The 27,755-nt window shown below is 39.9% G+C and overlaps 2 protein-coding genes across 4 annotated transcripts; one reads left to right on the top strand and one right to left on the bottom strand.

Moving 5' to 3' along the window:
* Positions 1–319: 319 nt before the first annotated feature.
* ppp4r1l (protein phosphatase 4, regulatory subunit 1-like) lies at positions 320–17,075 on the bottom strand. Of its 2 annotated transcripts, none has more exons than XM_063910900.1 (20): positions 16,829–17,075; positions 14,376–14,420; positions 13,233–13,362; positions 11,818–11,924; positions 11,254–11,396; positions 10,923–11,069; positions 10,620–10,727; positions 9,709–9,774; positions 9,442–9,600; positions 8,414–8,538; positions 7,130–7,605; positions 6,741–7,042; positions 6,048–6,134; positions 5,755–5,940; positions 4,615–4,776; positions 4,010–4,110; positions 3,657–3,777; positions 3,114–3,248; positions 2,524–2,665; positions 320–2,361 (listed from the first exon to the last, which is right to left on the bottom strand). In XM_063910900.1, exons 1-20 carry the CDS (start codon positions 16,833–16,835, stop codon positions 2,216–2,218), a joined length of 2,895 nt encoding a protein of 964 aa, XP_063766970.1. In that variant the 5' UTR covers positions 16,836–17,075; the 3' UTR covers positions 320–2,215. The 2 variants fall into 2 exon arrangements, with proteins under 2 accessions (XP_063766970.1, XP_063766969.1); XM_063910899.1 differs by having other exon boundaries at positions 7,130–7,644; positions 16,829–17,074.
* On the top strand, positions 16,905–27,466 carry rab22a (RAB22A, member RAS oncogene family). Of its 2 annotated transcripts, none has more exons than XM_063910903.1 (7): positions 16,905–17,421; positions 18,615–18,694; positions 19,030–19,111; positions 22,465–22,536; positions 22,991–23,097; positions 23,614–23,723; positions 24,339–27,466. In XM_063910903.1, exons 1-7 carry the CDS (start codon positions 17,386–17,388, stop codon positions 24,563–24,565), a joined length of 714 nt encoding a protein of 237 aa, XP_063766973.1. In that variant the 5' UTR covers positions 16,905–17,385; the 3' UTR covers positions 24,566–27,466. The 2 variants fall into 2 exon arrangements, with proteins under 2 accessions (XP_063766973.1, XP_063766974.1); XM_063910904.1 differs by having other exon boundaries at positions 16,906–17,421; positions 24,359–27,466.
* Positions 27,467–27,755: the final 289 nt, after the last annotated feature.

Here is a 27,755-nt window from a genome sequence, read left to right as displayed (position 1 = left end):
CAGACAGAACTGTACACATTCAATTAAAACAAGTTTCCAATATAAAGCAGTTACATATTTCGGTATCAGCTGACCAAAACAGGACCATGTGCAGTGTTAGCAAGAGAAAAATGGTTTGTGTATCCACCACATGATTTGGATCAGCTTCAAAATGAAATGGCCTTTTTCTCGGTTCCTTTCAGACCCTTTCATAGTTTCATGAAAATCAGGCCAGTCGGTTTTCTGTAGTGCTGCAGAAAAACAAACCAAACCACACTCATAAAACCCTTTGGCAGAGGTAATAACACAGAACTCCAAACCAAAACATAAATCACAGACATTAATTTTCATAATTTTAATTACAGAATACTAAAAATAACATTACATAAAATGTCTTTTTAAAAGAAACCATTGAATATTACAAAGGTTGTAAATTTTGTAAAGTTAGGATATAAAATCTTTGAACAGTGGTGCATAATTGAAAAGAAAAATAATTTTCATAAAATGTATATATTAACTGTTCTACTACATAAAAAATGAGATGGACACAAATCGCAGACAGACGAGATGAGTAGACACCGCCATTACCGCGGTGAGCTCTCCTTTTCGAGGGAAGAAAGACTTGAGATGCACCGCACACACCACAATCAGCTTTAAGTTCTCAAGTTATGTCTATGTTCAAAAAAAGAAAAAGGGTTACCATTTACAACGGAGGGGCACAAACAAGCTCGAGAGACTACAAAAAGTGACTTGGTGACTGCTCCCAATATTCACACACACCTCGACTAAACTGGCCTTGGTTCCATAAACGCAAACCGTTTTTCCACAGGTTTAAGCTGTACAAAAGAGTTGCTAAATGTTAAGACCTCGTACTTAAAATCATTCCACCAAGAAAACGAGAAATGATGATGAGTCCGTCTCGTCACGCAGCCATTCCTATATCCTACTGTACAACTGGTCAGTCAGATCCACTGAAAGCTACCATGGTCACAAAATTCAACATCAGGAGGTCAACCTTAAGGAACTGGAAGAGACTATACACAAGAGGAAGGTGAGGGGGGTGTTGAGGGGAGGGGGAAACATGCATAATCCAACAGTGTGCTTGCTTTCTTCCTCTTCTTTCTGAGCTTTGAACCACCCTGTGTCCCTCCGTCATGAGCCCTTGTGAAGATGTTTCCGACGAGGACATTCAGAGCCTGTGATGTCCCTCTACATGTACCCCCCCCCCCCCCGTGTCCACACAGAGGTATTTCTATTGGTCTCCTGCCATCTGGGAGACGCGTTGTGTCACATTTTTGGTAAACAGACACAAGGAGGGGAGAAGGGGAAAGAGCAATCAACAGTTTATTAACGTTTTAAAAAACGTCATGATATGGTTTTAACAGAGTGACAGAACCCCCGCTCCTTCTGTGCAGTAGTGGTTTCAGCGGCCCCTGAAGACCAGATGGTAGAGAAATGCAAGTGAAGAGGAGACAGTAGGAGGGAAGCAGACGATAACCCAGAGGACATCTCAGGAGACAAAGGACGCCTGAGACAGTGGAGATATTTAAGAGGAAATGAGGAGCGAGACACCAGCAGAGCTACTTGGTTTGGCTGGTCTGTTGCTCAGACAGCTGGAGTTGTGTTTCCCCAGGGATCCAGCAGGAGCTGCTGCTTATCACGTAGCTAATAATGCTGTTTAGGTTCAGATGAGTCCCCCTGAGTTAGTGCACACATCAGAGTCAGGCAGGCCTCGCCCGCTTGTTCGTTAAGAAATCCACAAAAAGAAGCATTAAGAAATCAATTCATCAATTTTATATCAAGCTTACAATTAGCTTTGGAGAGAAAGAGCCCGTCATAGTTTTACAAGTCTGTGATTGGGGGAAGGATTGAGTTGCTGTTAGTGTGGAAGAGGGGGGGGGGGGGGGGTTCAGGTGTAATACGGCGGCTCGCACGAAGTGAGCTAACCTCTGAGTCCTGCTCATTTTCTGAAAACTCTGAGAAGTATGCATCTGTGTCGTGGATGCAATGTGCGCTATGTAGTGCCCAACCAGAGCCCGGGTGGGGGTGTTTGTTTTCTAAAATCTGATCCTCTGACATGACCCCCAGCTGGTGTTGGTGCAGGTCTGCCCAGCAGGCGAGAGGTTGGGGATCTGGTCAGGTGCTGGTGTTGCAGGTTTTATGCCAACTGTGCATCAGTCAGACAGACAGGTAGGTAGACAGGCAGGTGGGCTGCGATGGGACTCGGAGGTTGAGGTTAAATCAGGGGAGCCGTCTCCATCAGGCCTTTGTTAGGGTCCAGGCTGGCGAAGAAGCGCACGTCCCGGTCCTTGTCCGACTGCAGAGCCATCACCGTCTCCTCCAGCTCGTCAGAGAAGGCACAGCCGGGCTCCTTGAAGTAAGCTGCATACAAAACCAAAATCAGTCAGCTTCAGTTACAGGCTATGGGATGTGTCCAACAGAGGGGATTCTTTAGTAAGAGACATAGATAAATATTGTCCCTTTTTGTCTGAACTGAATTGTTGACTCCTGAAAATGTTCATTATTAATCTATTTGCACTTTACCTTTCTCCATGACGCTCTGTCGCAGAGCCTTTGCTACCAGAACTCGCACATTGGCCACTGGGTCTGAGGAGAGGCTGAGCAGACTGGGCAGGAGGTGCTGGCCAAACTGCTCCATGGGCATGCAGTCCTCCTCCACTATGGCCTGCAGAAAGAAGGAGGTCACATTAAAAACCACAGACAGGCTGCGGTTAAAGGAGGCGAGCGAAGCACAGATCGGTCAGACATGCTGATAAACAGACTTGCAGTATTACTGTAATGCACAGCTGGAGTTATTATCTGCCATTCGATTTTCTAACGTAAACAATACAGCGTCGTGTTTGGCGCATTTCATCTTAACTTATGACATTTATATAGAGAACCTTAAACCTCTAAAAGCGTGTTTTCAGTGAAGAAAATGATGATTAGAATGTTCCGAGACGATAAATGGGGTGAACATTTATTTTGCCGTCTCATCTCTTCAGCTTGGACGACCATCAGATAAGCAGTCTGACCCGGACTGCTATTCATGGAGTTGAAAAACATTTAATGACACAATGCAGAAGAGGCTTTTCCACCACTCTGCAGCATAATGCAAGATGAGAGCTTCATACCTGGCAGATGAAGGCGAAGGCTTGCCGGCCGACCCACTTGGGACAGTGGCAGAACCTGACGGTGAGTTCGTTGATGAAGTTCAGGCCCAGCTCATCGGCCCCACATGCGTACAGCTTCTGGAGGATCTCTACGACCTGAAAGCACAAGAGGTGATGAGACACATAAGAACAGGGTGTAAAAAAGCAGTTCATCGGTAAAATAAAGGCTGATCTGTGGATAGTACATTTTCGATTATACTCCTGAACAGCTCAGAGGCAGGAATTGGACCAATAGCAGAACAACATGCAATTAAAAGTTGAGAAGCTGTCTGCTTTGAGTCTCAGACAATAGAGAACATTAAAAAACAAACATGCCTAGTCGCCTTTTTGAGTGTTAGACCTGAGCAGGTGAACCTCCTTCAGTGCATCACATACCCACATCATGTCTTCAACATCATCTATCAAGTATGAATCATTTCCTGGTTTCTGACCTAACCACCCGTCACAAGTTCGGATGCTCTATCCCCGGCAACATGAGGCCCAAATTCAATATTGCACACTCACCAGTTTGTAGGAGATCCACCTGACCTCTGAGACTTTGTCGGAGCAGAGTGTGAGCGCTATCTGTCTGAGGTAGTCATACACGTCGTAGTGGCTGTACAACTCTATGATCAAGATCAACTGCCTGAGAGAGAGAGAGAGAGAGAACACTGCAATTTTAAATATTATATTACAAAATCAAATAAAAAGGTGGTCATGTTGACAGTACATTCTCTGGAGTATTAAATCTAACAAATAATTGGTGTTATGAACACTTTAGCCACGTCATAGCTTCATGATTAAGACACAGATCGAATTTCTTTTTGTTAAAATAAACATGTCATTTTTCCCGACAGGAAGAGAAGAAGGAGACGTACTCTGCCAGCTCGTATCTGAATCTCCAGTTGCGACTGTTGTCCGTCACCATGAACTCCTGCAGTTGGTACAGATACTCTCTCCTCTTGTCGGCGTGCAGCAGCTGCAACGAAAACATCAGCAAACTTAGCCGTTGAGCACCACCAGCAAAGCTACCATCTGACTTTGAAAACCAAAAACCCTGAAACAAGTGCAGTCAAATGTTAACCGTTCTTTGAGTTTAACATTTAATAAATAAAGTCTTGTCTTTAATCTTTTTTGACATGACCATTTAGTTGTTGGGGAGAGGGACGGGGAGACGGGGGGGACATGCAACGAACTTCACAGGGCCAGAACTTAACTTAATACTCTAAACTCCTATGGAGAAAACGCATTGCTTTTGTGTCGAGGGAACCCATGCGCAGCTTACTTCCAGGTCGGCCTACACAAATACATCATCCCTGCACCACTCTATTGAACTCTGACATTTATCACAACAACAGCATTTCCTTTTTCGCTCACCAACGAGCTTGGCAGTGTTGGAACAATAACCAAGACGAACCAACTCCTCTTAGTTACAGAAAGTGTCCTCACACCTGAGTGTGTATCAGAGAGTGTGTGACCTCACCTTGAGGAAGTCGTAGAGGTGTTTGAGCACGCCGATGCGGACCTCGTCCAGGTCTTTGAGAAACCCGTTGAAGATGGGCACCAGATCGGCTGCAGTCAGCTGGTCCCCCAGGATCACTGCCAGCTCGTGGATGGAGAACGCCAGAGTGCGCCGCACCTTCCACTGAGGGTGGAGGAGGGGGGGGGGAACACACAACGATTAAAGCACCAGCCCTGAACAAGCAAGTGACTTTTAATTCTAAAAAGGGTGCTTTTGGGCGGAAATAGGAGAGCAAATGCATCTTGGTTTATATTTACTGATGATGCAGGGAGATTGTATGAAAAAAAAAGGGGTGAGTCCACAATTGTACAGTGCAACGTTGTCATGCCAACAGTGACATTCAGTACTGCGGTTAGGTAATGAGCGACGCAGTGCTGTCACAATGTCTCTGCTGCAAGGTGAGGCAACGCTTGCCCTCGCAGTTCCCTTTCTTGCACACGTTGTCAAGCAATGCATTTTGGATTTTCAGTTAGAACCTTAAAAAGAAGGGTCCTTCGCGCACTACACTACTTACCAAATAATGAAAACGCCGCTCTACTTATGTCTACGTATGTCAGCACTATAGCGGTATAATAGAGCTGAAGAAAACATTGATTCAGTGACTTCAGCATGAATCCGGCCGCCCCAATAAAACCAGGCAGAGCTTCAGTTTTAAATGAACCCAGTGTAAACAAATAAAAGCCATTTCTTCACAAGGCCAGCATCTCATGTCGAGACGCGTTATTCCAGGTACACAAAACAAGTAAACAGATGTTTATGCTGCCTGATTCAAATGACTTTATCCAATCATAATAAATGAATTATTTTGATTGTATTCTATAACCTATTGACATGTGTTCCCTGTGTTTGAATTCAACAGACACTGGAATGGCTGCCATACATGTAGAGATAAACATTTAAGAAAAAAATTGGAGTGGTCTCAATCTTTTCCAGAGCTGTATATAGCAAAAGTCCCAGAGGCCCCTAACCTAAACAAATTCAATATTTTAAATTGAATCTCTTACATTTCTTCATAGTGTTAATCATCAACTCATTCAGAAACCAAACATCAAACCTAACCCCGCATAAATCCACCCTGGTACACTCCCTTCCTCCGCCTACCTGCACATCAGTAGCGAGGGTCTCATACGTGTCCTTAAGGCAGTGCCAGTTCTGTCGCCCTAAAGTGAGCGCCACCCCCGGCAGGCTGAAGGCACAGTGTTTAGCGATCTCTGTATCCACCGTCTGGGCCCGGGCTGGGTCCGTCATGGAGAGGTACTGATCCAACAGCTGCTGGGGGATCACATTCTGGGGATGGGGAACAGATGAAGAGTTTGATGATAAAGCAGGAGTGGATAAGGTATTTGATAATCCACGTCTGGGCAGGTTATCTGTTCTGTTGTGATGGAACTGACCTGGATCTTGGGCTTTTCCTCATCCAACGGGCTGTGAGCAGAGTCGTCCTTTCCCTCCTCCTCTACACTCTCAATGAGTTCAGACTCCTGAGGAAAATACAGATACAAACACACGTTAGGGAACAGCAAGAGCACTACGCATTCAGGTGGAAAGAATTGTTGGAGGACTGAAACGAAAAACCCTTGCTTCAATAATGATTCCATTGTACAAACAAATTCCCAACTTCACTGCATCACAACAGAGGTGCTAATCTGTGGAACAGCTGTAATGGTGAGCTGAAATACTGTGAAACGTTATTAAAACTAAAAAAACTATTCAAAAAACAAACTTTAAATGGTTATGAGCAGGACCGATGATCTCAGGATTATTGTTTGTCTTTGGCGATTTTGTTATTTTTTTTGGGTTTATCTGTGAATATTATTTAAATATTATGAATGAATTTTATTTATTTTTTAAAACGATGCAAATATCACGACCGCTGACGACCATGAAGTGAACTCTGTAGGACTTTCGATTAGCAATGTTTGCTAGAGGGGATAGGACTAGAAAAGCTTTTATGTTTCTTCTTGCCCCTTTTGAACATGAACTTTATTATTTATACTTTGTAAACATGTTCAATAAATTGACTTCTACAGTCCACTATATGTAGTCACACAGCTGACTGAAACTGTAAGGATCTGTTAGTCTCCTACTTGAATAGGGGAGTCCGGAGGAGACTCTTCCTGGTCCTCCAGGGGCTCCGTCTGCGTCTCCTCGTCCCCTTGCTCCTGGACAGGGCTCGATTCGGGGTCGGCTGCAGGAGCTTCCGTCGTGGGCTCCTCTTCTGTGGGACACTCTTCACTGTCAGACTGGACCTCCACAGATTTGGTCTCCACAGACGGGCTGTCTGTGTTCTCCTCGGGCTGCTCTTCCTGCTCGGGTTCAGTGAGGTCTTCGTCTTCGGGGCCGTCGAGCTGGGCGGCCTTCAGAGCTGCTGACAGAACCTGGACTTGGGCTGGAGGGAAATTCACATTACAACTCAATCTACATGCCGATACAAGGCTTCCTATACAGGTCATGATTTCTGCCTCCTTCTACCCACCTTGTACGTCGGGGTCATCAATGTGCGGTTGCAAACAATCCAAGACCTTCTGGATCTGGTCGCTGGTCGCTTTGCCAGGACTCAACTTGGAATCAGGAATATTCAGTTGCTCTACCTCTCTGTCCTCTTTCTGTTCCTCCTGCTCTTTCGCCTCCTCTGACTTTTGACCTTTTAGCATCTCCAGCTCCCCGCTGATGTCTGGTAAAGGAGATCTCCAATAGTTGAAAGAGTTAAAGTTCTCGTCCGTCTGCTCCGTGTCTTTTGTGTTTTTAGCGTTGTTTGTGGTCGTGGGGCTGGCGTTGCTGTTCAAGAATGTGCGAGTGAAGCCGCTGCGCATCGCCCCAGGAACAGAATGGTTGTCGTCGTAGTTGTGCATTTCATCACCGTCAGCTGTCGACACGTGCTCCGGGGACGGTGTGGCGCGGCCGTCCTGGTTGGGAGGCGTGTGAGCGATAGTTCTTCCCGTGTGGCAGCCGCTGATGTCGGAGCAGTTCAGAGAGTTTAGGGAGCAGTCACTGAAGTGAGACCAACAAAATGTTTAGGGATACTCTAAATATAGATTTAAAGAACAGACCTTATACTTACATACTATACCTAAACTCTACAAATGTTAAGCCTTGGCGTTATTACTTAACCCAAATCATATTATAAAAAGAGCCACTACAAGATAAATACGGTTCTAGGTCAAATGTATTCAGAATAATGTGTGAACCAGCATTTATCTGGTGTTAGGTATGTGTCAAATGTCCTTGTAAGAAAAACAAATCTTATTTTCGAAATGTTTTGTCAAGTTTTAGTTGTAATAAAGTCTCATCTTTTTCAAAGATGCAGTAACTATTGCAGTTTGTATTTTTAGTAATCAGAGTATAGTGAACATTATGTTTCTTTCCCCCGGCACTGTTGCAGAATCAGCGTTTACTCGTCACCTAACTATCTTAAGTTCGGAAAATGTCTTGATGATGTATTTAACTATAGATTTAGTTAACAAAATGATTAATTGTGTCAACCTCCATTGTTTTGATTTCTATGCTGAAGCAAATATACCTTTAAAACACACACACAAAAAAAAAAAAACTGGACTGACCAGATCAAACCCGTCATTGAAGACAATGACTCATCATTGGAGGATGCAACGTGTAAAACTGTGTCAGTGACTTAACATATAATACAATTATGAGGTAATGACAACAATTCCTGCCAGACTTTGAGCTGCTTATGTCCATCAATCATTGTAGCAAACCCAGTGTTGGTTGTTGCAGTGGTGATGAAGGTGAGGGGTTTTACCTGGCTAATGTACACCTGGGGAGCTCTAGCAGGGCGCCGTCCTCTCTGAAGTGAAAGCCTGTGCTGGAGGGATTGGCAAAGGTGGAGATGAAACGTCCCAGAGACTGGAAGGCAGCCTGTCGCACCTAAAAGTGGAGCAGAGGGGAATCAGTCACTTTCATCAAAGCTTACATTTAAAAAATAAAAATGAATGAAGTTACTAAGCTGAGCCAACTTGGTTTGACGGTCAGTCTATTATATCAATATATGAATCTGTTGGTCTAAACTTAAATACACAGATTTCCCCAAAAACATCTTAAGTTTGCACATGTCATTATGTTGTGTGTGCTCAGGAGAAAATTAAATGACTTGAAGCTAAACCCGACCCTCTACGATAAAAAAAGACAAAACGTCTTGAGCCCTGCGAGAGCTGACAGTGACAGGCTTCTGGCACCGGCCCCCTCTCCCTCTCTCTCACCCCTCACAGTCAAGACATTGGCCTCAAGCTCATTTGTGCTATGCACACAGACAAGACCGCACATGTTCATCAAGCTTATCAAACTCTCCATCATAAGTGTGTGTAGTTTGGACCCGCGTGGCCATGGGTAAATGCTAGGATTTGAATCGTTGATAATCATTTTTGCAACCACTTTAAAAATATACTAAAATTGCCAGTGAGAGAAGTGACTTTTATGTTGTTGAGATTTTCCATTTCTTATCAGTTGCTCAACACTTGTTTTTCTCTCTGTATGACTGTATGAGAATTTTTCTGAGAATGACAGTTTGTTATTCTAACATCATACCGAACATTACGAAAAAGAAAACAGAGAAGAGTATTCTAATCGAAGAAAAAAAATAACAGCTCAAAATCAAGAACAAGAGAATGCACAAAGTGATGAGGAAAACAGCTCCATTTTCATCATCATACAGGAGGAAGTTACATAAATGCACTGGTGCTTTTATGCAACATAATTTAACGTGTGTGTGTGTGTGTGTGTGTGTGTGTGTGTGTGTGTGTGTGTGTGTGTGTGTGTATTAATGTGTCTTACCCAGCGAGACTGGTCACTGATGAGGCTTATGAACAAGGGGGACAACTTTGCACGTCGCACCTCTGGAGAGGTAGAATTGGAGACCATCATGAAGCACTCTGCACAGGCTTTTCTTATGCCCCACAGACTGTCCGAGCACAGATCAAAGAATTTGGGCATCTAAAAGAAATAAAATGAAAAAGGTCAGTATAACCTGGAAATCTTCAATCAATGTTAAACTTTAATGTTACATAATGACATCTTATTGCAGATTGTGGAGCTTCTCACCAGTAGTTTTTCTGTGGCCTCCTGACCAACAATTGAACAAAATTCTCCAAAATTGGCTGCACAGACCTGTAATACACAATTCAAACATCACAATGATCAGCAAGGCAGAGAAAAATGTTAAACCATGAACAACAAACCAACTGAACAAGAGGTTACACATTTTCATGGTATCTCATAAGGAGACAGAAATGATTCATTCCAATAAAATACTCATAACACAAAGTGGTCCCCTTACTAAATCTCCCCTAGCTTGATCATTCAGTGTTTCTTAAAGGATGATTCGCTATTATCCACACTGCCTAATGCTATGGTCACTAAGCCACATGATTAGATGTTTAATGGTGTATTGTACATTTTTCTCCATACAGTTATTTACCACTGTATGATTACCGTATAAAACCAAACATTTCACCCCTTCTACCCGCTGAAGATTAAACAGAAAAGAAAAGGGTGATTTTAAGATTTTAAAGGTTTACATGATGTGTACATTTAAATGTAAATTGTTAATCATCAATTTACTTTGTGTTGCAACCTAACATAACCTGTGTAACATTGTTACCAGTAAAAGTGTTTATATTTATTAAAGCAAATTCAAACAAACTGTATTTCTGCTTTGTAGTTCAGACCATTAAAGTTAAGTGTCAAACACATCAACCAATCAAAAACATTTTTAAAAACAATTGTCAAAAGTAATTCACAATGTTTACCTGCCTTTCCAGCTCATAAATACCCTTTCCCAACCAGCACCAGTTACACCACAGAATTAACATTCCTCACAGAAAACAAAAGCGCAGTGTGGGCTAAAACAGAGTTAGGGCTCCCTCACATTGTTTTTGAATTCATTCTGACACAATTTAACTCTCTGTAGAAAAAAATGTGTGTTCATCTGTGAATTATTTAGAGTTTATTACCTTGCGGACTTGAAAGAGTCTGGCGTCACTGCACAGGTCACAGAAGCGTGGCAGCAGTAGATGCTCCACAGTGTCTTTGCTCAGCATGGTGACAACTTTACACATGATCTGAAAGAGATGAATGGAGAGCATTTAGTGCCAAACAAACTCAGACTGTGCTTCAATGAAGGGGAAATATTTGCTGCAAAAAGCTTAAATTTGAACTGAAAGCAGAAATAAAAATAAATGTGTGTGTTTTCCCCAATATTAAATCACAAACTACACAACAACTTTTGCTTAAAAATACAACAGGGGTTTATTTACCGCGACTGCCTCGATTTTGTAGTCATCGTCACAGTTGGGTTCTGTGAGGTCGAGCAGAACTGGACAAACTTTGGTCTCCATATCAGCTTTAGAGATGAGGCCCTGCTCCAAGAGAACAAGCAGCGCTGCCTGACTCGTCTTCCGCACCTGGAAAAAAAAGTGGGACGTTAAAAAACAGTTCAAACTATTAATGTGAATAAATCGGACAAGTGATGGAATTTGTATTTCTCTTATTTTTGGTTAGCTGTCAAAAATAGCACACCGAAACTACAAGTAGTGAATGTTTCCATTGTAAAAAAATAACTAGAAAAGAGGAACACTTGAAACCTACCTGGTTATTTGGATCTGTGAGGTATCGGTGTACAATGGGCACCAAGTATCTTGAGAAAGCTGCTGGAAAGTTGGGTCGGCTCTCGTGTAAGAACATGGCGATGTTGGGAACCTGCTCCATTAGTTCAGCTCGCACTGTGGGCTCTGGGTACACACAAAATAAGTATGAGCTTAATGTGCATAGGAACACTAATGTGAAAAAATAAATACAAATCCCATCATCTTGAGGTCCCAGGTGATGTCTTTAAATGTATTGTTTTCTCAAAATCCAAAGTTTAATAAAACATGAAACAGAAAAGAGAACAGGACATTCTCTGTTGAAAGAGAGTCTGTGATTAATGACTGAACAATTACTTTTATTAATTTGACTTCAAATCAAAATAACATATTTATTTGTTTGAAATATCCTTATCAACTACTCCTAGCTGCTTTTTCTTTACAAAGATATCCTGGTAGAGTTTAATTGCATTTAATAAAGAAAAACGTAAAAAGATTAAAAAAGAGAAACTAGTCAACTATAGATTTATCTGAGTTAAGACAATGATGCAAAGAAAAATTCATCTACCTCCATCTTCTGACATTCTGGCAACTGTCTCCATGACACTGATAAAATCATTTTCATTGTCACTGAACTCTCGAAGCACATCAAGCAGGCCGCGAGCCACGATCTGCCTAGAGAGCAACAGGAGCATCAAGTTAGTAGACGGCCTGCCAATACCTACAAGTGCTGAATGCACAGTGCATGGCATACTGCTCGGACAGAGCTGCCAAGAGCATTACACGGAGATACACACAAACTGGTAAATGACAGCAGGGCTTGAGCCCTGCAAAGCCAAGCATGAAAAGCATGAAGACAGGAACTAAACACACTTGTGAGGGCACCACGGGGCAGCGTTAAATGTTTGCAGAGGACTTTAAATACACCAAGTACATCTAGCGGGCTTTTGTCGCTACACAGATGGTACCACATCAGGAATATAACAAAATACATGCGCCATCACTCATCACTTTAAACCTTCAATAAACTAGGGCTACTATTGGCATATCCAGACAGAAACCATCCACCCGTAGCTCAACATTAAGTCTTTGATGTTTAAGTCTTTTGAATTCCTGCACTAAAGAGTGAAGGCAGGTATGTGATAAGTAAACACACAGGCATGCAGGCAGTTGTTCAGGTGATTTTTAAACACACACCTGGAGATGACTTGAAATAAAACTTTATATTGATTATTTTTGTACAATGTAGTCACTATTCAATACATTTCATACAATAAATATGATTAAAATAAAATCTAATAATGATATCTTGTGAATGCAACATAATTATATTATTTATGCAATCTATTAAACACTTAACTATGATTCCCTTACTGTCAGTGAAGGATTAACAGTCAATCAAACTTTATTTTTTGGTTTGGGTGAAAGAAAGTTAGGACATATTTCTTTTGTTTTGTTGGATATCTGGCATCTGAAGTGACATTTGCCAGATGTTTCCTAGATACTAAGATCCACAAGGTCGCAGATGTTTCCTTGATGCTCAAAAGCCACTAATACTCTGTATACAAATCGTCAACAACAGAGCGTTTGTTAACAGCTTAACTTCCACACCAAAACAAATAATGTGTTAACTTGCATTCAGGTAGCAAACTGTTTTTTATTCATATTTACTAAAGTATGATTAACAGGTGGGATTAGGCCAGAGTGTAGAATAAATGACAGAGTTGGTATTAGTGTGGACATGGTAAAGGTCAGTAAGGATGCAGTGGCTCGACTGAAGCATGACACTGGCTAAAATATTCTGTTATGTGAAACTGTACATCAGATTCTAGTGAGTTCCTCCCAACCCCGATTCAAATCCCATCTGATCAAGCTTACTGTTTGTTTGAGTCTCACGAAGTGATATATAGATTTGAATAAAACAAAGCATTTGCCTATAAAGATTGTTTTTTAGTAATATCGTGACCGCGGGGCTCCACTTACCTGTTAAAGACATTCTCGCTGAAGGCATATTTCTCTAGCCTCCCGAGGGGTGTCAGGTTGTCTTGTCCCGCATCGAGGAAGGCTGTGATACGGATGCCGTCACACTCTGAACCATAGTCATCAAATCCAACTGCGGGATGGAAAGAAGGATCATTTTTATTGTCAAAACCCCTCATCTTTGGAACACAGCTGATGCCTGGAAATAAATCATTTAAATGAGTGCTAACAGATTGACCACAGCCATCGCAGCGCCACGTTGAAGCAACTGAGTCAGGCTAAATGTCAGAAATTAGGAAACTACAATGGGTGAAATAAGCAGAAATTCTCAGGTCTAACTTATTACTCAATTTAAGGTTTCAACCAGGGTTTCCTTTCACTAGTTATAACGTTTTTTTACCAGGAAGAATCTCTTGAAGTTGAAAACATTTAAACCTCTCTGGTCATAATGATGCTTCGGCTAAATTGATGTGCAAATGTATCTTTTCACTGGCAACACCTGCAGCCCACGTACGATTTGTGATTATTCAAGTTATTTACACCCAGCATCGTGCTGTGAAACTGTTTTGCTATATAAAAAGGGATAAGTTACAAAGCAACAGACAGATGGTACATTTAAATAAATACTGACCAAAACTCTTAAAACTGAAGTGCAAAAATGCTCATTGGCAGTCATTACCTGTATTGGTTAGATTTGCCTTCATGATATAATTCATATATAGCCTGCCTGTCAATCGTTTTAAGTTAAATAAACAGCAATACTAATTGATCAGAATGTTTTCCATTTGAACATGACAAATCTTCAAAGACTCTTTACCAGGCAACACATTTTCTTTCTTACAGAAACCATGGTTCCAACCATAAATACACACTGGCTTTGCAGTTGGATCCAAACACAGTTTCATCGCCCACGCTGATGCAGACAACAGGGACTGTCGGGTCTGTATGACGGCTAATAATAGCAAGGCGTAAAACCCTGTAATACTGTTGACAGCTTTATATTTCATATGGGTGAATGGGGTTGCCCAGAAAGATGAAACTTCAATAACTCCCTGCTAAAGAGAGGGAAAACAGAGTTCCACATATACAAGAAGTGAATCCATCAATACTGTAATTGTTTTATATTAAAATAAGAAAAGTACTCACAATCATCCAGATCATCGTGGCCATCTTCAAAGTATAAAGATAGACCTGAAAGGATAAGGCAATTAGAGGGGGAAACCGTTTGTGGCAAACATGTCATCAACATACCATCACTACATACACCACTCCCCCTACAAAATTAAAGGAGCTCTGTGTAGGCAGGTTTACAGGCTGACAATTACCAAGAAAGGACAAAGTCCTCTACAGTAAGATTGAAAATCGATCACTCTGCAAAACAGAAACTATGACGTAGTTGGTATATGGTATGTGGAAGACATCAAATCAAGAAGGCAATTATAGAAATGTAATGTTCTTCTTAGACCCTCAAAACACCTGCAGATCCCCATGTCAATCAGTTAGAAATGATAAAAAAATAATCGTGTACGAAATGAATGAGATTAGGTTATTTTGTTGTCACTGGTCATTTTGGTCATTTATTGTATATGGGCTACTATAAAGCTTACAAGTTTAGGAACCTCTTATTTCTGTGTGAGGGTACTTTCTGATTGACTATCATCCACAGCAGCGATACTCAATATACGGCCAGCAAAGGCAGGGGGCTGGTTGGCGGTTCAAAAATGTTCTAACTCACATTGGGAAATAAATGTATTCACACTGGGAACTTGTTGGTACTTTGAATGTAAGGTGACAGATTGCATAAAAGCCTTGTTCCAATTTAATTTAGTTAAGTTTGTAAAATAAAGAATGTAAAAGTAAGATTATTTATTTCAACTTGTGTATTTAATTATTTTACCAATTGTCTAAATCCCCTGTATAGTTTCCATACATATTTGGTGAATACAGTATTTTAAAACATAGAGCTATGTTTTGTTTTCAAGCTGCTTTAAATTGAACAGAAGCCCATACAACTACCCGTTTTCTTCCTTGTAGAAATGTTATCTTTACTATCCATCTGACCTCCCAGTTTTGCTGATGTGACACTAGGTTGGTTTTGATCTACATAGGTTACTTTAAATGAAATCTCAAAAAAAAATTTGGATCACTTACACAATGGTGTGGCCTAAATACAAACTATAAATAAAAGGTACAATTGTTATGGAACAACAGTATGTGGCTGAAAATGAAATAACCAGTTTGTTATTTCATAATCATGAAGTTCAATGTCATGTTCCTCCTGAAACTACTACACATCATTGTTTAAATGCATTTTGAGCTGTTATGTTTGATCTAGGGGTGCAACTTCAGATTATTGTTCCCATTAATCAACAATCGTTTAGTCTGCAAAACTTTACAGAGCCAAACGTGATGTTTTCATACGTCTTGTTTTGACATTCCTAGAAATGTGTATATATACAATGAGAAAAAAACAAACAGGAAATCCTCTCATTTGACATTCTGTTATCATAGAATGTCTTCTTGAAGAATTAAAGTGATTTATCGAACATCAAAATACTTATTTATGACTAAATGTTTCAACTCTAGTCAAATAACCAACTACTTAGCCTTAATGCCATATATATTATGTTGCCTAAAATACAAAGCAGATTCTCAAAATTCACCCAGAATCCTTTCTAATCTAGTTGTTTGAAATATTGGCTTCCAGTTTCCGTCCCAGTATCAGCCAGTCCAAAGTGTTAAACCCAAACTAGACATGTGAAGAGGATAGTTTCAATGTGTTAACAGATGTGTTAGTGTGATAACGTAATAGGCCGACATTTCTAGCAGGCTTTCCATCCTGATTTAATTTGAACACTACACAGTTTATAGGACAATAAGTTATAATAGTGTATTCAAAAGAAGAGCCCGGAAAGAAGTCCCAGAAGGAGACGCATGTGCTGGGACAGCTAACGCCAGTGTTTACAGCTGGGCATGCAGGGGAATGTGCTCCAAATATAAAACAACAACTATCTCGAAAATACATTTCAAACGTGTTTTTAGCATGGGTGGAGTAAATAGCGCTACTGGTGCTTTAACAACACCCCCAAAACATGTTGGCAAACAACAACATCTCCCCTTTGTTATGGTATAAAGGAGGATTTGGTCAGCTTATGGCTGAAAATGACTTTAGCAACTCGGCTAGCGGTAGCTAGGTCAACTCGCTAGCCTTTGCTATGACAACAGTTCGATAATAAACACCGCTGAAAGCATACGGTACTGTTTAATTACAAAACAGAGTGGTAGTTTAAAAAATAATAAACATATACGGAGCAGCTGTGCGTTTAAATGTAGCTTTAAAGTCTCACATTTCGATACCCATGAGTAGCTTTCGTTAGCTAGCTTGCTAGCAGTGCTAAGTTTGCTAACAAGGCTTGTCCAGCGCTTTCGCTTGACTTGACTCGCCTTACTAACACTTTGCCTGTGAAAACCAAACATGCAGTAGTGTGGGAGAAGCTATTTTAAACATGTATAATCCGAAGACCACAATGCAGCTGTGTAAATTCCAGCACAGTGCGAAAATATTATATAAAACACTGTTTGAAAAGTGCCATCATTACCTGCCATCTTGAGTCTCGGCTCGGCTCTGCGGCTGCCGTCCCGTGTGGGCTGTCACTGCCGCACAGCTGTCACTCAAACACGAGAGCAAACTACTTCCTGAAGGACGCTACTTCCTGATGCTTGCTGGGATTGACCCTTAGATTATCTTTTCAATAAACAACCCAAAACCATAACCTTTCCTCAACTCGGGCACAAACTCGCCATAACTAAAAATCGGCCTGTGCGCTTTGTGTGTTTTTCTCCAAACAAAAAAGAGCCGGAACAGTCACGTGACCGCCCTCCGTAGTTCAAGATGGAGACTGAGCTTCACTGTTAGCTAGTTTACTATAATCATCACAACATGGCAAAAACGACGGATTAATGAACGTTTCAACGCTAACAGCAAGAGTTTTAACCTAACATGAGATGCGCATTTGGCAGCTTTCGACCACGACGAAGTGAAGTTATTTGTAAACACACACGACCTGAAGATTTTTCTAAATTAAAGAAATAGACCAGAGGGGGAAACTGCCAATGGTCATCATTAGAAAAACATTTTGAGGTAGAGGGGATCGAAATGGCGCTGAGAGAGTTAAAAGTCTGTCTCCTGGGGGTAAGTCAGCATGGATGTTTATGTAAACACGTTATGTATGTTATTCCTGACTCTAAATCTAAGTGTGTACCTGTGGCATCAAATGATGCATACTGCTCCTCATCACTATACCATACAGTCACTTTACCTGTACCGTCTATTGACTACTTACTTTGGTCAAACGGTTTACAGCTTTGAGTATTTATATGTGTTATTGAGTATTCACATAGCTACATTACATTCCTGTGTACACCTCTGTTGCCTGCTTGGTTAACGATTTATGTTCTTCTAATTTGTATTCACTAAATTCCTGTTTAGATCTGTCTAGCCTTAATTAATTATCATTATAAATATTTACTATATCCTTGTTAACATTATAGTTTATTCATTTGCAATACTATCTACCTCACATTTATTATAGTTTATGTTAATTTTTAGCTCTCTATTATATTGTTACTTTCCTTTTATGTTTTGATGTCTTGAATAAAAGATATATTTAATTGTTTGTGTGAGCCTGAGATCCGAGATTTTCAATGCAAACAAAAGCTTCTCTTTTATCGTTGTGCATATAATAATTTAATAAATATCCTAAATCTTGGCCGTATTTGTGTATGGTAAACAGACGTGAAGACACGATTCACTGTCAAATAATGGCACTGTCTTTTCTGGACTTTTATTGTAATCAGCAAAAGGAGCAACGCTCATTCATGTCTAAAATGAACATGAAATCAGCATAAACCCATATTTTTGCTAACAGAATCCCATTGATACATCAATCTGAAAGAAACATCCCGTCTGTATTTTCTACCCCTTACTCATTTGAAATAATAATTTACTGGATTATTAGAAAATAGTCTGACAAAACATTGACTAAACTTGAGTGATTTTTAAAACTGGTACATTACTTGTCTTGTGGTTTTAAACTGCTTGTCAGAGATGTATGCAGGGAAAGTTGTGCTTTGAATTTTTGGACATATTATGGATAAAAGGATGAATTGATTATATTGATAAGTAACATCATCACATCTTCTTTTTCATTAATTATCTATTATACAGCAACAGGCCTGTGATGGAAACAGGAAGAAAGAAGTTGCCATGAAAAAGCAATACTATCTGGGCATTTTGCCAGAGAATGTTTTCATACTTGTGATTAAACTTGTAGTTATTGTTTCCGACAGTGTTTAGTAAACATTGTCTTTATTTTGTCTCTGCAGGACACCGGCGTTGGGAAGTCGAGTATTGTTTGGAGATTTGTGGAAGACAGCTTTGACCCAAACATCAACCCAACAATTGGGTAAATGCCTGCTGCCTCCCATTGCTATACGTTTATAATGTGTGTCATTGGTTTTGTGTGTAAAGGCGCACAGAACATTATCAAGCATTCAGTTAATTTCTCTCTATTTATTATTTATTGTTACTTTTTTATTTGCATGAATAAGTGTGCTATAACTGTATACACAGTCAAAATAAAAACAACACAAATAAAAGAAGGAAGCTAAACAGATGTATTGTTAAAATAGAATAATAAAAGTAATTTGAATATAACATAAATAATATTTGTAAACGGCAAAATCATATGAATGTTTTTTGACATAGAACATCAATAATGAAACCATTTCTTTTCACCAGGGCATCCTTCATGACCAAGACAGTGCAATACCAAAACGAGCTGCACAAGTTCCTGATCTGGGACACGGCAGGACAAGAGCGGGTCAGTAATGTGCACCACTCCCTGTGAATAGTGAAGAGTGCAGTTATTCATTATATCTGATAGGGGGCAACATTTACCTTCCTAAATGTAGAGGTTTGCTTTCTTACTTGTAGTGCTCTTGATTTAGGAGCCCCCTTTTCCGTGACTATTGTGGTACAATAAATTTGTATTTTTTAGATCGGTGAGTGGCAACTGATTGGTTTATTAGAAACATCAGTATAGGTATGTCCCTTCTGTCACCTTTAATCTACAAGATGATATGCCTCTAACTCCTTCTTCCTCATTGCATTCATACAATTAGAGACACAAATCAAGGAGTGCCCTGTTGTTTCCCTTTTGTGTTATGTTGTCTTGCATTCACGTCTGAAACTGGTTGTTTGTCAGTAACCATCATGTGCAAGTGCGATGTAATCTACACTCCTGTGTGTCTACAGCAGCAATATTTGAGATGCCTCCTCAACCACACAAAGTTTAAGACTGAACCGCTTGCAGATGATATGTGATATATAGGAAGAGGATACATCTGTGTGTCTTAGTACAGCTTTAGCATTTAAGCATGTCCTGACACCAAGCCTCAGACAGTTATAGAGTAAGGAAATACGTTCTCCTTTGACTCACACCCTGCATCCTAGATCTCTCTGCATTAACTCTGCACATCACTTCCCCTTTTTTCTGTGGATGCCCTTTTCTTTTTTTGTCATGCATTCTCATTCCCTGCTGCTGTAATTTCTTATCCCTGCTGCGGTCCTCTCCAGAGAGGTGAGATAAGACACTGTTTGTGTTTTATCCTCCATTTTCCCCTGGGGATCTCGGCTTCTTCACGGCCTCGAGGGGACTTCAATGCAGCCTCGTTTGAGATAAGATGTGAGGTTGAAACCCAAGCTATCTCAGCCCACTGGCGTGTGCTGCCACTGTGTCTTATCTGAGAGTTGCTGCAACCCCTTTTTCCCCTTTATGTTTTCTCATGTCTTTTCATTTATTTTCCTGGCAACAATCTATTTAAGCAGTGACTTCTTTGTAGCTCTTTCAATTTTCTACACTTATATCATTCCCCAATTTCTACTTTTTTCACTACCATGTTGCAACTCGCATCGCAAAGGTCTCACATCCTTGTGTGAAAAAGAATCAACATTCCTTTAGTAGGTTTTTTGCATGTGTATGTGTTTCCCATACAAAGCTTCTGTGGAATTTTGAAGCCCTATGTGGCTTGTTTTCTAACTCCTCTGGAGCTTTGGCTTATCTGAGTGTGTTGAGTTGAGAAAGGGGAGCACAAAGCCAGCCAATGCACATGGAATGAGAGGCCAGAGCGAAAAGGAAGGCTCTGGGATTTCCACAATTCATACTCGACACTAGATGAGGCCTCACGAGTACATCTGAGCCCAGCTGTCAACAGGTTGTCGAGTCCTCCCCCTCTGACTGCTCCTTCACACAGAAAACCAGCAAAGGGGGCTTTAAATTGTACTGGGGTAGCAGGGTTTCTTTAATTAAGCACCCAGTTAGTGATTTTGGCAATTCATCTGCTCTGCCAGGCATCACTGAGGTCGTCCTCTGGGTCGCTGTGTGGCCAGACGTCTGGCCTCGCTGTGATTGCTCTTTGGGTTAAGGCAGAGATAGACCACACAGGACTGGTGGTGGGGCTGCCCAACACCAGCCAATAAACAGACAACCCTCTCCCCAGTGTCTCTGCCAAATATCTCAAGTTGGATTCCCATTGGTGGACTTGGGTCCAGCAACAACTATAATTATGTGGAATGTGTGCTTTCCTGAGGTAACACTCCAAGATGGATAGTTTATTCCATCGTATTGCAAAAGGAAAATGAAATTGGCGGGAAGGCAGGGTCATTCCAAGTGAAGGTCTTATTCAGACATGGGTTGTTTCTCTTAAAATACATATCACCAGTTATTACATGTTACATGGGTTTATTAGTTAGATGGGAGGAGTTGGAGAGGAAAATAATTGTTTTTTAACTTTCATATCTTGAAATATATGGTAGGTTTGTATCGCAAAGAAATATTTTGAAACAGATACAAGTAACAAAAAATTCTTTAGAGGCCATTGCTAGCATTTTAAGCTAAATTACCTTATTTGTTACAACCAAAATATAATTTTTAAAAAGTGACTTCAGTTATGAGAAATTACAGGTCACAACGCAACTGCTGTTTTCTTGCTTCTATGTACTGTATTAATTTGTTGTATCCATGTGTTTTGGAAATGGCGAGAAAAGAGACGATAGAGATTTCGAGCTGCACTGACATTTGTGGGCTCATCAAATCGCTGTTAACCACATCCTAAACTGAAAGATGGATGACCAAACAGCCAAGATAGATGTCCATGCCAGTGTAGCCTGGCATGCTAAAATGTTCTATTAGCACCAAAAAGTACAGCTGAGGATCATGGGAAGGCTTCGCAGGGAATCACTAACGTTGTTATGTTTTCATCCTGAAGTGGATATGAGTGTCTGAGCTATTATATAACAACAGATGACAATCCCACAGTCTAAAAGTTGTTGAACAAAAATGTGAACCTGATGTTGGGGTTAGAGGAAAAAAGTTGGGATCAAATCTGATCAAGTCAGTAAGTGTCATCCTCAAACCAATATATGTATCATATTTCTTGGCTTTGAATAGTTGTTGAACGATTTCAGTCAGCTCATTGATAATTCCAGGTTTGAATGAGCATTGAAAAGTATTTAACCAGGAAAAAATAACAAAACCTGGCAACAAAGAAAAAATCCTTGGCAGCTATGAATTTAGAAATGCACATGTTGTTTGGATTATGTGGGTCTTTTGATGTAGATCAAACATAAAGTCTTCCATAAATATCAAAATGATAAAAGTTTATTTTGACACATTCTGCTCATCTTTTTCTTGATGGCTTCCACATGTGTGAGTTCTTGGTGGAAGGATTTGCCATACTTCCATTGTATAGATAAAGCTCCTTGGCTATAGGCTCCAAACACTTGGCCTCTGGTTTAGAAAATGTTTCTCTGTGTCTTTTTTTTCTCATTTGTATACTAACATAATTGAGTCAAATCAAAATCCCAGTGCCTGTGTGACAGATTAACCACAGTCTATGGAAAAGCCAAGGCATGTTTTTTTGATATACAGGATGTGAAAATATATAAATTTACAATTAATTGCCAATTATATTTTTAGTGCCCTATCACATACAAAGATTTAAAATGTAAGGAAAACCTGTGATCTTCAGACTTTGAAGATAAGTCTACTCTAGGAATGTTGTTGCATAAGGTAATTTGATCAACATTTATATATTGTTTTAAAGCAGTATGCAGATATGTGCCTCTTCCCTGTTCAATATCACTCATTGCTTTTGTTTCTCTGTCTAATTACAGTTTCGTGCCCTGGCACCAATGTACTACAGAGGGTCTGCGGCAGCCATCATTGTTTATGACATCACAAAAGAGGTATTATTTACTTTGTTTTTAAACCCATCAGGAATGTGGTTGTGGACAATGAACCGGTTACTCAAGATTATACAGAGGCCTTGGTTTGAGCAGTTTCATGAAAGAACTATTTTCTTCATGAAATGTGTTCACCGCCTATAAGGAAGCATGCATTCATTCATGGCTGGAGGCTCATGGGGTCTTCCTCAGCTAAACTAATGTAATCTAGCTCAGTTTAGATCAGTAGAGCTTCTCGTTATTGGGTAGATGCATGTTATTCGATTATATTCAAGAGGACAATCTACAACTACTACAACAACTTGCATCAAAAACAATTTAGATTGGTGAAATGCAAAACAGGTTATAGGAAAAATATCTATTTCTGGTCTTGGTTTATCCCTCTGAGCCTGCCTGTGATATGTTATATGTTATTCTTGTCTTGGATTGTTTTGTATGATACATTGTGTATCAACAGGAATCCTTCACAACACTAAAGAACTGGGTGAAGGAGCTGCGCCAGCATGGACCTCCTAATATAGTGGTCGCCATTGCTGGCAACAAATGTGACCTGTCAGATGCCAGGTGAGCCTGAATTAAAGGAATACTACATGTTTTATAATGAATGTGAAGTATGATGAGACCTCCTCATTTACAGCGAGAGTGACGATGGGACTTTGGATGTCTGGCTTGGATGAAAAGAACGATTCTAAGGAAATCTTATGACGTTTTAGGTATCGGCCTCATATCTAATGTTAAGCTTAGTAATACAGTTTGGAGCTACAGTGTATTTGGCTCTGCAAGCAGAACAAAGTACCTACCATAGACAGTATAGAAAAAACAGGGTGGCTCACCTCTCTTGGTTTTTTTTGTTGTTCACCTCCATCCTTAGTATTTCAAGATGTTATTGTTGTTATTCTGTATCTACCACAACATTGAAAACTGGCACTTCTTTTGGGAATATCTCACATGAAATTGGGAAATCTTTCACATAAAAAGCTGTGAAAGTAGATTTTGATGGTTATCTGGAAATGCATGAAAATGGATTATCTGTTGGCTTGTTGCAACATAATGATCTCCAAATACCTCTTTTATTTACAGGGAAGTGCCAGAGAAAGATGCCAAGGACTACGCCGACTCTATCCATGCCATCTTTGTAGAAACCAGTGCCAAGAATGCCATTAACATCAACGAGGTGTTTATAGAGATAAGTGAGTGTGTTTCTTCTTGTACAACCCTGGGTTCCCGTTGAGCCGTGACAATTTAAGCTTTGTCATATTAAGATAATTAATATTTGTGTTTTGCAGTTTTCTTTAACAATATTGCTTAGGAAGGGTTTATAAATATTTCATGGGATTAATCATTATTTTCCTGTGTTTGGATCAGACTTCAGTGATGGGCCAGATAGTAAAAAGCAACAGATAATGCCAAAGCACAATCCACTAAATCATGACATCCTGACATTTTAGTTTTAAACACACATTTGCAGAGATGGGAGCAGTTGATTCGGTTTTGAGGGACAACTGATAAGCTATAAAGAAATACACAAGCTATGCCCTAATTCCAGACTACATATTAAATCCAAGCAGTTTTGCAGTGTGTCAATATGGGAACATAGACAAATGTATCCTACAGAAGTGTTTCTGCATACTAAAAACTTGATAGACATCACCATGTTTTGCCAATTTTCCAGTGTTAAAACATTCAAAATGTGCTTAGAATTAGTGAGCCGTAGCTGAATGGTTTACAGTATGGGCGACTGCACCATGAAAAATGGTCTACATTTAAAATGTATATGTAAAATCAAAGTTTCACACCTTAGAAAGTGTGTTTTGTTTTCTCAAAGGTAAGCGCATCCCCGTTGCTGACGCAGCAGGAGGAACTTCAGGAAAAGCTTTCAAACTGGGACGTCAGGCCTCAGAATCTCGCAGGACTTGCTGCTGATGATGCCGGTGACTGTCCCCACGTGACGTTTGACCTGACCTTTGCTCTCTCTCTGTGTCCCCGGCGTGCTTCAGCTTACAGCCACCACACACTCAAACAACCTGCCTGATATGGCCCTATAGCAGTACCAATCTAATGACAGAAGCAAATGCACTTTTGCACCAGTCAACAACAATAGAAATAATCATATTTACCGCTAAATATTGCTCGCAGTAGAAGTATTTCAAGTTTGCATTAAAACATTGATTTGCAAATGAAAGACCAACATACACAGGACTTCTCAAATGGATATCAACCTCTGTTTGGTGTATTATAGCCCTGCGTTTATTAGAGGAAGTGAACATCTACATATTCATGAATTCAGAGATCATTTGTTCTTGTACATTTGTAAAACACCTTTTCTCTTTTAACCAAAACATAGACTCACAACTTTAAATTTCACCAAATTATTTTAATAGCACTGAAGTTATTGCCTTTTTTTTTGGGCCTTTTTTTTTCATTCTTAACTTTGTGAAGGAACCATCTTTATAGTTAACGTGTTATCAATACTTTATCACAACAGTTTGGAGAAACAAGTTATGGTAGTCATCAGTCTTTAATCATAGGTTTTTTCTTAAAGGGTATTTAGATGGATCTTGGTGATTCAAGAAGGACAGCTTTTGCAAGCTAAATATATGTTTTTTTGTGTGAGTGCTGTTTTAATCAAGACGTTTTTCAAGGCCAAATACCAAATGGGTGCTTTGATGTAAAATGTAGAAATGAAAGGATTGTGGGAGCCTAATTTCTTTGTTTAGAGGGAATAGTTTGCCATTTTTGGAAATATCTCTTTTATCCTTGCCTTGGGTGAGATGAGAATTTTAATTCCATTCTCATTTCAGTACTCTAAATAGCAGCCGGTTAGTGTAGCTTTGCATAAAGATAAGGAGGAAACAGCTAGCCTGGCTCCATCCAAAGGCAGCAAAATCTGTCAACCAGTCCCTTTAAAGCTTACTAATTACCACATTTTATCTGACAGAGCCAGGTGTTTATCCTCCTGCTTTGTACTGTTCCGCTTGTCTAACACTCAGACAGAAAGGGAAAAAGCGTATCCCCCAAAACCAACTATTTCTTTAATAAAGAACTTTGTTGTTTAGCTGACTCTGCCACAGTCCTCAAGAGTTCCAGCTGCTCACTTGTTCCCCACATATCAACTTGTTATTACTTAAAAAGTAATAACTGAATCCTGTATATGCAGTTTCCTGTCGTGCACACAGTGTAGTTGTTTCACAATATCACTTTGTTTAAACTGGCGAGCATGCTTGTCCTCAATCCTTTGCTGCTACTTCTCAACAGTTTAACATATTTCTGTGAGGTCTTGCCAGATTCTGTAATTGTCCCATAAACATTTTTTATCTTTCCTTTTTTTACACGTAATCAGCAGACGCTCGTGCATGCAGTGTTGTTTTACAACATGGCCTGCGATGAAAACATAGAGAACTATACCTCGTTTAGAGGAAACTCCGATTTTTTTGCTTAAATCTCCCCTCAGCAGAAGGTTGTAGGTGCAGAATCAGACGTGGCACTGTGTCGACATGCTGACCCCTTAATGAACCTTATTCTCCATGCTGCTCTGAATTACTGTATGCGCTTTGTTCCAAGGTCTTTCTCCTGATTTATATTTCTCCCATCATCCGTAGGTCCAGCTTTTGTTTTGTTACAAACAGATGTGTTACACTATACAAGAGCTTTCACAGAGCTCTATTATCCCAATACTCTGTGATCTTTAATGCTATGTTACAGAAGTTGACCTCCTATTTTGGCCTAATTGAACTTCAGTTGAATCATGAGCCCCCACAGACTTATTAATTCTGTGTCATTTTATGCCTGTCTTTATCTCTTGAACCTCTCTAACCCCAAAACCGCTTTCTAAAGTTGCCAAAAAGCAAACAGGACTTAATAAGACTGCCTTCGCACATTTATACATTTGGATTGTATGCTCTTCTGTCAGCGCAAGCCTTTTTTTTCCAAATGTAATTGTTTTTGATAAGTTGTATGCTAAGCAGTGCTGCCTATTTTCTAAGGATTTTTCAATGGAGTGCAATAGTTGTTATGATGACAAGATAAAATGTGATTTAATCCAAGAAAAGAAAACATTAACAGAGTGATAATGTTCACACCGAAGAGCAGAAAATATGTGAGCTCATTCCAGCAGTGTAGAACAGATGATAATGACTTTTAATGCTGATTTGATGACAGTTTTGCTCAGACACAGTTGGTCAAATGAGCAGTGTGATGTTTTAAAACCAGAGTCGCATTGTAGGTCAAAACTTAAACTTAAAGGGAATGACTCTGGTGCTTTGAAAGCTGCACTTTGACTGACTTGCTAAGTCCCATCTTACTTACTATCAATCAGTCTTCTGTTTTTTATTTGTGTGAAATCTCTTGATGAAACATTATGTAACAATGTCTGACGTCTTAACGATCTCAATGTTATTTTAGTTTTTGACTGTTTGCACAGTTCTTATTTCTGACTAGAACACAGTGCCAAATAATTTCAGCGCAATTATGCATAATTATCCTTTCTTTTAAACTGTCAATGTAATATTATGATTTAAAGTGCTTATAACATACATGCTTAAAATATTTGAAGATTCATAATGAAGTATGTTTTCCCTTATTTGTAAACAGGAGGCATGGTAAGGAAATGTGTGCTACTTTTGCATTGAAAAATACAAATTGTCTTGGGCTGGCCCTGGGAATGTGATTATTCTGTATTATGTATATTTTTCAGTGTAGATATATTCCATCTCATTGCACATAAATCAACGTCTTTATTCTAAGCCACTTCTGTGACCACAATATACTTTGTTTCTAGTAATTCTATCAGCATTGTAGTTACCATATTTAGCGTTTTACTATGTTTTGTATTTGATTGTAACAAAATGCCTGAAAACACTTGTTTGCAGTGTATTTCCAAATCTGTAAAAAGGGAATTGTCAATTTGTTTACTAATAAAAGATTGACAAAAATGTATTGTGTAGGTCCTACAAGTTTCTCCCCCCCCTGGTGTTGGGCCAAATAGAGATGTCTGCCTTAAGTTGTTCCTCTGGGATACAGTGACAATGTTGTTAGTGATTGGTTGTGTTGTTCAGTTGGCAGACAGCCGCCTGGCTATAAATATAAATATGACACTTGAGATCCGTGTTTGACTGGCAGAGGGCTTTTCACTGCACTTTGAATAGTGCTGAGAGGGCAGAACACAACCCCCCATTCCCCCTCTAAACCCTTCTTTCTTTATAAAGAATGTTGGAAAATTATGA

The sequence above is a fragment of the Eleginops maclovinus genome, chromosome 20 (genome assembly GCF_036324505.1).
Source record: "Eleginops maclovinus isolate JMC-PN-2008 ecotype Puerto Natales chromosome 20, JC_Emac_rtc_rv5, whole genome shotgun sequence".
Taxonomy (NCBI): domain Eukaryota; kingdom Metazoa; phylum Chordata; class Actinopteri; order Perciformes; family Eleginopidae; genus Eleginops; species Eleginops maclovinus.
This window is presented reverse-complemented; position numbering and strand designations above follow the sequence as displayed.

What these genes read in the sequence shown, in the direction of transcription:
- ppp4r1l (XM_063910899.1), bottom strand. An exon ending in TCAGTGACCAGTCTCGCTGG is followed by an intron (nt 8,539 to 9,441) that starts GTAAGACACATT and finishes CTCCACTTTTAG; the next exon opens with GTGCGACAGGCTGCCTTCCA. An exon ending in CCCAGGTGTACATTAGCCAG is followed by an intron (nt 7,645 to 8,413) that starts GTAAAACCCCTC and finishes GTCTCACTTCAG; the next exon opens with TGACTGCTCCCTAAACTCTC.
- rab22a (XM_063910903.1), top strand. Translation starts at nt 17,386, where the DNA reads ATGGCGCTGAGAGAGTTAAAAGTCTGTCTCCTGGGG. An exon ending in TAAAAGTCTGTCTCCTGGGG is followed by an intron (nt 17,422 to 18,614) that starts GTAAGTCAGCAT and finishes TTGTCTCTGCAG; the next exon opens with GACACCGGCGTTGGGAAGTC. An exon ending in TTTATGACATCACAAAAGAG is followed by an intron (nt 22,537 to 22,990) that starts GTATTATTTACT and finishes GTGTATCAACAG; the next exon opens with GAATCCTTCACAACACTAAA.